Raw genomic sequence first — 12,637 nt, 5'->3', positions numbered from 1 at the left:
AAGAAATGGACAGCACCTGAGTTAAATATATGAGTGTCACAGCTAAGGGTCTGAATACTTAGGACCATGTGATATTTCAGTTTTTCTTTTTTAATAAATGTGCAAAAGTGTCAACAATTCTGTGTTTTTCTGTCAATATGGGGTGCTGTGTGTACAATAATGAGAAAATATGAACTTAAATGATTTTAGCAAATGGCTGCAATATAACAAAGAGTGAAAAATTTAAGGGGGTCTGAATACTTTCCGTACCCACTGTATAGTGTGATGAATTCTTGTCAATGACAGCCAAGTAATTTTTCTCAATCCAGTGTAAGTAATTCCAAATAACTAATTTCACATTGGCTTTTTCAAAATGAGTTATTGGAAAAAATTATCCGAATTTTTAACACAATACCCCCTTTATAGTATGACTGTAATTTCAACCCTCTGTGGTTTTTGCTTTGTGTTATTAATTTCACGGTTTTATCAACATCTTTTTTATTGTTTTGTACAGATAGAGAACACAGCATCACCAGTTCATGAAGATCATTTTTGAGCTATGAACTGTGTGGTTGTTTAGTTATGGGCCATCTCTCTCTGTCTTAATTAATGCATGCAGAACAGGAGTAGGTGATTATGGATTCTTTGATGGCAGAAAGTGATCCAGCGTGCTGGCTGTGGGATAAAGAGAACTGTTAACACCTGTCTATCTGGGGTGTAACTTTACTCACTTCTACTGGACAGTGTGCTGGGAACTCTCTCAGAGAGCCCTCAGGCCAATGGAAATGATTCACAGCAATATTACAAGATCTTTATCTGTGAGCGAGACAGAGAGTTAGAAAGATGGAAATAAAGGAGGCGGAGCTAACTGAAAAGAAGCTCTGTGGATCTGTGAGAATGAGAATCGACTGCTTTTCTCATGTGACCAGTGAGAGTTTTCTTTCTTCCATCCACACATCCAAATATTCTTCTTTATTCATCTCAGGCAGAATCTTTCCATAATGAAGTCTATTATATATACACCAATCAGCCACAACATTAAAACCGCCTTCCTAATATTGTATAGGTCCCCCTCGTGTTGCCAAAACAGCAACAACCCGCATCTCAGAATAGCATTCTTTTCACCACAATTGTACAGAGCGGTAATCGGAGTTACTGTAGACTTTGTCAGTTCGAACCAGTCTGGCCATTCTCTGTGGACCTCTCTCATCAACAAGGTGTTTCCTTCCACAGAACTGCCCCTCACTGGATGTTTTTTGTTTTTGGCATCATTCTGAGTAAATTCTTGAGACTGTTGTGTGTGAAAATCCCAGGAGTTCAGCAGTTACAGAAATACTCAAACCAGCCCATCTGGCACCAATAATCATGCCATGGTCAAAATCACTGAGAGCACATTTTTCCCCATTTTGATGGTTGATGTGAACATTAACTGAAGCTCCTGGCCTGAATCTGCATGATTTTATGCACTGCGTTGCTGCTACAAGGGGTGTAAAGTAACAAATTACAAATACTCACGTTACTGTAAAAAACGTTTCCCAAGAATTGTACTTTTTTAAGTAGTTTAAAAATGTTATAATTTTACTTTACCTTGAGTACATTTAAGTGCTCTAACTGTACTTTTACTGCTATTTTCCCACCATCTGTGTTCGCTACTTCCTTGTCCTGATTTAATTTTTATGTATCAATGTGATTGGCTAGGGAGAGTCTCGTGACTCCCATAAAATCAAATCATATGTTAAACACTGTGTGAACAGCAGCTGTAGATCTGGCGCCAACTGTTATGGATGTGGAGGAATCCTCAAGCACATTTGAACACCTGAACATAACAGCAGCACCTGAAAGGGATTTTCACATTGAAAAAGGCCAATTGCATGACTGTGTCATGTGAGTTACCTTGCTCAAGCCAGATATCAGCATTAATCCTGCCTCTAATTTGATGAAACATATCGAGGTAAATTTCATATTTCTGCTTACTAGATTCTGTGTCTATAATGTAGCCTGTAATTGAATACTTTATGTTTTACATGTAGTCTTGAGCGTCCTTATATTTAAATATTCCACTAAATGCCTTCCCCAGCCTTGTGACAGGTGCCAGAATGTTCGCAAACAGTTTGTCGTTTCTCAGCTGTTTCTAACTTCTCTGTATGGGTGCAGGGGCCTTGGATGAATGCGATGAATGCACAGTCCCAATAGAACTGCATTCAAAAAACAACTTAACATTAGGCCCTCCTGTAGACTCATGTGTACTCTCTCATACACAAAGATATATACACACACACACACACACACACACACACACACACACACACACACACACACACACACACATCCTATATGCTGACTCACAATGTTCACAGTTGTATATGTTTGTTTGTGTGTGTTCTTTAGGCTTTTAAAACATGGTGATGAGTGTTTCGAGCCACATGCATGCCCATGTTTGTGGAAAGGGAAGGAATATTACCCAGGAGACAAAGTGTCCTCCCCCTGTCATCAGTGGTGAGTTTATATCCGTTCACATTCTCTGCATTTCACTCATTAATATATGTTTTTCAGCTGTCTGTAGGCCGCTAACAGTACCAGTGGCATTTCCACTCAGCAAGGTTCAGTATGGTACGATTACAAAACCCCTTACAAAAAATGTAAACTCCGGCAAACCTTTGGCAACATTTTGCCGCATGTTTTCTATGAACTGTCGATTTTCGTAAAGTCCTTTCCCAGCCCAAAATTCTCAGTATTGTTAGCTGACTTTACTCAGGGCAGAGAACAATGTTTGTGGAACGTCTTTAGTGATGTGTCGACTCACGATTGGTCACTTTCTTTTAGTATCTGAATGAGAATGTATTTTGCAGTGTGTGTCAGCATGGCACCTTCCAGTGTGAGTTCCGTCCATGTCCATCGATGTGCACAGCTTATGGAGATCGACACTACCGAACCTTTGACGGTTTTCTGTTTGATTACATTGGTGCCTGCAAGGTGTACTTGGTAAAGGTGAGCTTTTAGCAACAGACTGAAATATACACATTATTCATTGTCCTATAAAGGCACTGACCCCTTTTTCCACATGTTTACAAATGTATTGTTGTTTGACTGAAATGTGTGCTCCTATGTGTATGTATATGTGTGTGCTAGAGTTCGGTAGATGTAATGCTGACGGTCACAGCAGAAAATGTTGACTGCTTTGAAAGTGGCGTGATCTGTAGGAAATCTCTCCTCATCTCTATCGGCCGCTCCTTCATTGTGTTTGATGATGACACCGGCAAACCTGTAAGTGTGCTCCTCTGTCTCATTCACTCTTGCCATAACTTAACATAAATTTGTGCTTCTGCCAAAATACTTTTATAAAAATACTAGAACTGCACCATAAACATCTTTTAATTCTACTTACTTTTCAGAAATATCTGATACAAATTTGAATAATAAAATAAATAGAAATATAGTAGTCATCATATTATATTGCCAGTTTTGTTGTCTAAAGTTTCATTAAGCATTGATTGGGTCTAATGATTGATTTTATCTAAAATGGTTAAGATAAAGTCGGTTGAGATTAATCTGCTAGTTTTTTGTGCAGAACCCATCCAGTGTGATTGACAGGAAGAGAGAATATATTTGGCAAGCAGGATACTACACCATTGTACATCTGCTTGGGGAAGACCTTACAGTGCTTTGGGACAGAAAAACCACCATCCATATACAAGCTGGACCACGCTGGCAGGTAAAACGCACAAACACACACACACACACACACGCATGCACGCACACACACACACACTCACGCACACACACACACACACACACACACACACACACACACACGTTGGTGTGGCTATCCTTATGAGGGCTCTCCATAGACATAATGATTTTTATACCGTACAAGGTATATATTCTATCCACTAACACTACCTCTAAACCTAACCCTCACAAAAAACTTTTTACATTTTCAAAAAAACATTTAGTAAATGTTTTAAGTGATTTGAATCATGGGGACATTAGAAATGTCCTCATTAACCACATTTACAGTATAATACCCTTGTAATTGCCAGATTGTAACCTAAAAAAAAGTAAACCACCCAAACCCGCCTACCCCCACACACACACTGTGACACTATGCATGTTCCACTTATTCTTGACTCTACAGCAAGTGTAAACTTGTATGTTATTAAATCTATAAAAATAAATTGTCATAAATTTTGCAATGCATAATTTAATGTAGTATTTATGTATTTTACCTCTGAGGTAAATGTTTGCATGTTTTTTAATTTTTTGTTTCAGGGCAAGCTTTCTGGTCTTTGTGGGAACTTTGATCAGAAAACAGCAAATGAGATGAGAACACCAGAGAACATTGACTCATCCACACCGCAGGAGTTTGGCAACAGCTGGACAGCAACAGAGGCATGACACGCAGATAAACACACATATATATCTCACACAGACATACTTACTTTATCTTTCCACTTTATTAGAAGATGACAATAGTATAACAGTACCCGTTTGTGTGTGAATGTTTCTCTAGTGTGTGAACAGTCCTGATATAAGGCACCCCTGCAATTTGAATCCTCTTCGAGAGCCCTTTGCGAAAAGACAATGTGGGATTCTGCTCAGTGAAGTGTTCCAGGTCTGCCACCCAGTGGTAAGATTATAACCTCATAAACCTTTGTTTATGTTGCACTGGCTATCTTGGTCTTACTGACAGCCATGATTAATATATACTGTAGTAGATTATATATACTGTAACAAGTAGTATTTTGCTGTTCATTGGCAGTCAATATGCCATGAGGCAGCCCAGCTCCATGTAAAAAACAGCTTTTTTTAAAAAACAAGCTTATTTCTAAGTGCGCCTTTAATTCTCACATACACATTGTATTTGATTGGATGGACATGGAAGTGAGAGAGAGTGTTTGATGCTCTTTAGGTAGATGTCACATGGTTCTATATGAACTGCTTGGTGGACACATGTGGCTGCAACCGTGGAGGAGACTGTGAGTGTTTCTGCACAAGTGTTTCAGCATATGCTCACCGCTGCTGCCATAAGGGCGTGGCCATTGATTGGCGCTCTCCTTCCATCTGCCGTGAGTGACAGCTTCTCTGCCAAGTCACATGACATCAGTCATAGTATTTATAATTGAGTAATTACTGAGAGATAACAGACTAACTGAATACAGCAAACATATAGCTCAGACATACTGTAGCATACAAAAGGTAAACACACATTATGTTAAAAGGTTATCTGTAGTCTGACAGATCTGTGTTTTTCAAATGGTTGATTGTTTTGGTAAAATGAGTAATTGTGCCTTCCTCCCATTACAGCTTATGACTGTGAATACTACAACAAAGGTACATCTGCATGTCTGCCTTATTTAAAGATCAAATATCTATAAATATCAGACATATAGGCATTTATACTGTATATGTCAGACATAAAGAATACCAATAACATAATAATTTGCATATTTTATATTAAGTGTGTGTATGGGAATGCATTTACACTTGTGTATATCTTGCATATATTTTCTGCCTAGCTTTAGGGAAGGGTCCTCTCAAACTGTTGACTTTCAGAGAGAGAGGTACACTGTTGGCAGTCAATAAGACAAGTGGACTGCTGTTTCCAAAAAGGGAAATATTCAATTCTGATGAGGTTTTGACGCAGTTCATGATGACACCAGGCCTCGGCAAAGACAGACCACATGGTTAGTCAGACAGCCAGACAAAAGCACATAATCATCATATAAAAAGACTCCACTGACTATTCTGAATACACTGCAATAACATTTTATTTATTCAATATTTTAAGTAAAAATATCGAAACATCTTTAAAACTAGATCAATTTACTTGAAAACCAAAATTGTGTAAGATATTAAGACTGGTATTCGGAGAAAATATCTTGAATTAAGTTTATTTTTCTTACCCCACTGACAAATAGAGCTGTTCAGGTTGTAGTCCAAAAACCCAGAAGAGAATTAGCATTTTCGAGCCATGGGTTCCCTCTAGATTTTCCTATGGGCATTTATAATGGCTGTTTTGGATTTATAAATAAAAGAAGTTCTGTGGTAAACATTACGTAAAGATATTTGGATGTGTTCGTCAACATAAATTACAAATTGTATAGTCATACCACAAAACATGAATTTTAAAGAAATATCTGCCCTTACGAATATCGAGATTTCATAGCAGATTTGCCGCAAACTTGTCACAAATTTGACAATGATCATTTTCACATGCAAATGAGCTTTGCGGCAAATTGGTGTTGAATCAAATGCTCGTTTGCATGTGGAACTAGCGAGCGCCAAATTTGCTGCAAGTATGCAGGTAAATTTGATCCGGACACAGAAACGAAAAGGCTGGGTCTGCGTCCTACCAGGGCAGCGCTTGCAGCGCTCACTGCCTGGTCCCTGAAGGGGGTCGTAGGAACCTTGGGCACATAACCTGGTTGAGGTCTTAGGACGACATGGGCGTCTGCTGGACCAAACTCCAGGCAAGTGTCGCTAACAGAGAAGGCTTGCAGGTCCCCAACCCTCTTGATGGAAGCGAGCGCGATCAGGAGGGTTGTCTTCAAGGAGAGGGCTCTGACCTCGACTGATCCTAGTGGCTCGAAGGGGGGTCGCTGGAGGCTTGAAAAGACCATGGAGAGATCCAATGGGGGAACAGGCATGGCCTGGGAGGGTTCAGCCTCCGAGGTGCTTCTACAGAACATGATGATCAGGTCATGCTTCCATAAGGTCTTACCATCCACTGAGTCGTGGTGAGCCCATATAGCGGCTACATAAACCTTCAAGGTGGAGGGGGACTGCCTCCCCTCCAGCCTCTCCTGTAGAAATAAGAGAACTGACCTGACTGCGCATCTCTGCGTGTCTTCAGATCGGGAAGAACATCAATTCGCGAATAATGCCACTTCAGGACGTAAAGCTGCCTGGTAGAGGGAGCTCTGGCTTAATTGATCATGTCTACGACAGCAGGTGGTAGGCCACTTAGATCTTCCAGGGAGGTGCTATTGCGAGGAGCATGAGATCCGAGAACCAAGTCCGCGTGGGCCAATAGGGAGCCACAAGAGTGACTTGTTCCGCGTCCTCCCTGACCTTGCACAGCACCCGTGCAAGAATGCTCACTGTGGGAAATGCGTACTTGCGCAGCCCCCTGGGCCAGCTGTGTGCCAGCACGTCTGTACCAAGGGGAGCCTCCGCTAGGGAGTACCAGAGCGGGCAGTGGAGATCTTTTGGAAGCGAACAGGTCTACCTGTGCTCTGCCGAACTGCTCCCAAATCAGCTGGACCACCTGGGGGTGGAGCCTCCACTCTCCGCTGAGCGTGCCCTGTCACGACAGCGTGTCCGCTGCCATGTTGAGGCTGCCCGGGATATGAGTGGCGTGCAGTGATCTGAGGCACCCCAACCCTATTTGGAGGCATCTGTGGTGACCACAACGTGTCGGGACACCTGCTGTAAGTGGACTCCTGTCCACAGAAAACAGAGGTCTGTCCAGGGGTTGAAAGTCTGGCAGCAGGAGGTAGTGATGAACACACGGTATGTGCCACGACGTCATGCCCATCTCGGGACTCGAGTCTGAATCCAGTGCTGAAGTGGTCTCAAATGCATCAACCCCAGTGGCGCAACTGCCGTGGAGGATGCCATATGCCCCAGGAGCCTCTGGAATTGTTTTAGAAGAAGCGATGTGCCTAGTTTGAAAAGGGTGAGGCCTTTCAGGAAAAATGTCAACAACAAAAAAATCCTTCATCAAACAACAGATATTTTGGGGGTACTGCACATTGTCTTATTTAAAAATACAAAGTTTTTTATAAATAATATTTGCAAAATTTAACATACTAAAATTAGAAATTTTTACTCTTGAATAACAAATGTCTAAGTGTCTACTTTAAAATGAGCCCAAGTTTGTGTTTGTAAACCAAATGGTTCAAGAACTGGAAGAGATTTTCTTTGGGTATGTCGTTGGGTATGTTATTTTCAAGCTCATGCACAAAAAGAGGCCAGATGTTAAGGGATTAAAGGCAGAATTATGAAGCTTATAAATTTATAAAAGCACTTATATTAATTCTTCTGTTAAAACTCATGTACTATTTGAGCTGTAAATTTGTTTTAATTGTAATTTTTACAGTCACTTCAAGGTTTTACGGTTTGTTGATATTACATCGTCATGGCAATGAAGTAAAATTGGCATTAACTTTACACAGAAAAGGTTAGTGAGCGATTTTGTCACACTAAAATCATGTTAACACGCATATTGTTTTGTTTAGTGGCTATATACTTTTAAAACAGTGAGTATTTTAACATTTACAATTTGGCCATACGGATATGCCACAAATGCTGTCGATTGAGCTTTATTCTAGAGGGAACCCATGTACAAATTAGCCTTCCAGGTTTGCCTACAAATTAATGTCATGGCTGAACAGCATAAATCTAATAAAATGAAGTGTAGTTTGTGATGTTTTGCAGTGAAAATGTAGAGTAAAACACTCATTAATTCAACATTCAACAACAAAATTAAAGCATATTGTTTAAAGATTGAACAAGGGAATTACACTTTCTGAATGATGTACAGTATTCCTTATATGTGGATTTTCTCAATAATCTTGCTGCAGATTCATCACTGGTATCATTTGAGGCGGCAGACAGACCCAACTACTTCTTAACAGCAGAGCGTAGTGGCCAGTTGAGACTGCAGAAGTGGGAAGACACAGAGGCATTCTGGGATGCAGCTACGTTTGTGCTGCACAGGGACACATGGATCTCAGGCTTTGATTCGCTGGAGTCACTAGCACGGCCAGGATTCTTTATGCATTTCATGCAGTCCAGAATCCAGCTTATGAAATACAGTCACTCAGACCGGTACCGCCGAGCTACACTCTTCAGACTTTCAGGTCAGCATGTCACAATATAAATGCTCATATATACAAATAAATATTATGCATTGAGCATCATGACTTGTCCTCTTTCCATTTTTTTCTTGAATTATTGTTTTTACTACAGGTGCTATACCAGACTATCCAATGGGTCCTCGGTGTCAGTGGCGGTATGAGTCATGTGTGAGTCCATGTTTCAGGACATGTAGTGATCCATCAGGTCTGAGTTGTGTCAGCATCATAAAGTAAGAACACACACAAATTCATGAATGCCAACTGCTTGGTTGGGTGTATGGCTAAGTGACGAGTGGCTTGAATATCTTTTTTCTATAGAGTGGAAGGATGCCTGCCGCAGTGTCCGAGTCAAATGGTTTTAGATGACGTCACTCACAGATGTGTCTTTCTGGAGGACTGTAAGCTACTGCTATTTGTCTACTACATATGCCAAAGCTAGAGAAAAATACAATTAATTTGTTAATGCTATTTTTACTTTTTCTAAGTTTAATGTCACATTTGTTCTTTGGTTCCTTATGTTGGATTTTACCTTAAAACTTTCATCATATGATTGGACCAATAAAGCCTGTTACCTTTCAGTCAGTATTCAATCAGCATTCTCGTTTACATGTTGTTTCAGATTGCCTGCAAAAACCCTGGAATTAACAGTTTTTTAAGTGCATGTACACGTGGTGTGTTTACAGTTTCCGAAAAAATTAACCTATGAATGGCTTACTTACTTAATATACATGGATGAAGCCGAGCTACTATCGCATTATCTATGTCTGTTAGTCCGACTTTGCAAAAATTGACTGGTATGATTTCAGCTGGAATAAAGTGTTTATGTGACATTGTGAAAAGACAATCAAACTTTTGAACTTTTTTCGAATTTAACTTTTAAAGAGCATGTAAACAGTGAATGTGAATGCTAGCTCAATCAGTTGCTGTAATATTGTTGATGATTTATTACTAAAAATTCATTTGAATATGTATATACTTTACGTTTTCTTCAGTTTTTCTTTTTATTCCCATTTCCATACTTAGCTTAAAATAACATGTTAAGTGAACTATTTTCTGCAGAGTCTAATATATGTATTATATTTGTATGTAGGCATTAAGCCTGCCGTTGTTCCTCCATTCACACCAACCAGCCCTGCCATAACATCTAGACCCAGCTCTGCAATGTCCACCTTGAGCGGTCCAACAGTTTCTACATCAGCCACTACTAATGCTAGCACCACAGCATCTACACCTACTAATCCCATACCAAGCACAGCAAAGCAAACATCTTTCACTGTCAGTCCTGAGGTTGTTGATACCATTACCACATTAACAACATCCTCTTCCTCCACAAGCCCACTGCCTTCCACTCAGAGATCCACTAGAGTGCCAAGCAGTACCCACAGTCCCACTTCTCCCACCACTGTGCACTCTAGCCCAGTATCTGTCTCAGCATCTCTACCATTGACCTCTACAACAAGCAGGCCATCAGAGCCTTCAACGCTACTCACCAGTACCACAACTGTACCCTTGCCGCCTATTTCAAGCTCTGTTCTGTTTACCTCAAGCAAGGAGCTGTCCAGAGTAAGCACCCTACCTGTGCTTCCAGTTTCGACCAGCATGAGCCCCACAGAAGCCACATCCCCAACAGTCAAAGTGTCATCTCCACTCACGTCTAGTACAGAGACTCCCAGGGTCTCAGATGCCTTCACACTTTACACTGAAAAGAGCACAATACCCACTGTGACTTCTAATGGTGGCACACAGACTGCTGCTGAAACCATCAGCACAACAAAGCTCACTCAGCCATTACCTACAACACCCATATTAGAATCAAGTACCTCTGTCATCACAGCTAATCTTACCTTGTCTATTTCTCCACACACACTGAAGACAACCCATGAGAGCATCTCTGAAACTCAGAAGCATTTGGAGTTGGAAACTATTTCCACTTCGCCTACAGAATCATTGTCCACCCGTTTCCCATACGAATCCACCAGCTCTGCTGTTCCATCACCACTATCAACTCAAACCACACCATTTGCTCCTTCAACCTCAACTTCATTAACCTCAGAGCAACCTAAAACTTTAAAAACAACACTGTCTGCCTCCACAACTGCCCCCGCAATCAGCATCACCACACTGTCCTCTCAAGCCCCTGTATTCGTACCAACAGAAACCACAGCAAAAACAACCTATCAGCCAACATCATATCAGCCTTCTATATATATTTATCCTGCTGCTCCAACAAATGAGAGGACATTACAGACAGATTCAAAAGTGACCCAAATCATGTCAACTCAATCTGTGCCACCAGAAACATCCCAAACCAGTACAAGGACAATAGAAACCCCACTTACTACCTACACCACCATTCCATCCACTTCAATGACTGCAGAGGCAACATCATCACTGCTCACATCCCATGTGTTACTCACTGAAAAGACAACATCTAGAGCTATGTCCATGTATACTACACTGGGCCCTACCGAGTCTTACTGGGGTTCTGTTTCCACCACTTCTCGACTCACAGACAAAGTCAGCACTTCCCCACTTCATCCACCTTATTCTACGACTACAATTACCACACTTCTTGAGCTCTCACCATCATCCCCATCCACACTGACAACTGCAACCACAATATCTCAAGCCTCAACAAAAACCACAGAAACAACTGTCACTTCTGAGACATCTCTGCTAACTTCCACCACAACTGATAAGAAGATTGTTTTCACCACTGGAACATCCACACCCACACCCTTGACTATACATCCTGTCACAGAGACAACAAGGGTTTCTCCCACCATGGATAAAATGGTACCGTCAACTGCTGCAATGACACGGACATCAACAGAGCAGCATGAGACATTGAGCACTCTGCCTTCCAGAATGACTCCAAAAATTACGACTCGTGTCACACCAGTCCTGACCTCACGGGCACCTGTGGATACTACACGACGAGAAACTCCAAGAGTTGTGGCCACAACCAGCATTTCACCTCTGGTCAGGAATGAAACAACATTGACAACACAACTTACTACCATTTCCACAAATAAAGTGACCACTATTTCCACAGATACAACCACCAATAGTATCCCTGTTGCTACTACAAGCACACAGACAACACACAGTCCTGAAACCACCACTGGATCTACAGAGCACACTACAGAATCTGGACCAACCACAATATTCTCATCAACATCAACTGGAACAACTATCTCAGCTCCAGTGTTTAGTTTGGGATCAATTGTTACCCAAGCCACTATTTCCACACGGCCGCCTGCTTCCCCTACTGTCACTGAGAGTATTTCCATCACCTCTACTGAACACCCATTGGTGTATGAACATACCTCAGTCACAGCTAAGTCACCTGCTCCAGACACTGGCCTAACAACACTTGGTTCCTCTGTGATGACCAGCCTTCCCTACACTATAGAAACAGAGCACTGGATGATGACACCTGCAGTTCCCAAAATAGTGTCTCTCAAGCCCAGCAGAGTGTGCACTGTAAGTCAATCTAGAAATTCTTTCAAGTCATTTTATTATCATATGACTGTAAATTATGGATAACCAAAGCCTGCAATGGCATTATATGTCTTGAAAGGGTAGTTCATCCTCATGTTGTTCCATACTGCTATGACTGTCATTGTTCATGGAACACAAAAATTAGATGTTAGGCAGAATGACAGCCTAAGTCACATTTCACTTTCATCGTATGGAAAAATGCAATGAAAGTAAATGGTGACTGAGACTAAAACTCTGCCTAACAACTTTTACGAGGGTGAGTAAATGATGACAGAATTTTCATTTTTGGGTGA

The 12,637-nt window shown here is 41.1% G+C and overlaps 1 protein-coding gene across 1 annotated transcript in view; it reads left to right on the top strand.

The window, feature by feature from the left end:
* otog (otogelin) overlaps window positions 1-12,637 on the top strand; it is a 66,304-nt gene that overhangs the window by 33,492 nt on the left and 20,175 nt on the right. The window contains 13 exon segments of the mRNA XM_052142965.1: window positions 2,368-2,475; window positions 2,829-2,967; window positions 3,109-3,243; window positions 3,548-3,691; window positions 4,249-4,368; window positions 4,490-4,606; window positions 4,889-5,045; window positions 5,284-5,310; window positions 5,496-5,663; window positions 8,565-8,843; window positions 8,953-9,070; window positions 9,159-9,238; window positions 9,931-12,326. Of these exon segments, the coding sequence (XP_051998925.1) occupies window positions 2,368-2,475; window positions 2,829-2,967; window positions 3,109-3,243; window positions 3,548-3,691; window positions 4,249-4,368; window positions 4,490-4,606; window positions 4,889-5,045; window positions 5,284-5,310; window positions 5,496-5,663; window positions 8,565-8,843; window positions 8,953-9,070; window positions 9,159-9,238; window positions 9,931-12,326 (3,988 nt within the window).

The sequence above is a fragment of the Xyrauchen texanus genome, chromosome 2, assembly GCF_025860055.1.
Source record: "Xyrauchen texanus isolate HMW12.3.18 chromosome 2, RBS_HiC_50CHRs, whole genome shotgun sequence".
NCBI lineage: Eukaryota > Metazoa > Chordata > Actinopteri > Cypriniformes > Catostomidae > Xyrauchen > Xyrauchen texanus.
This window is presented reverse-complemented; position numbering and strand designations above follow the sequence as displayed.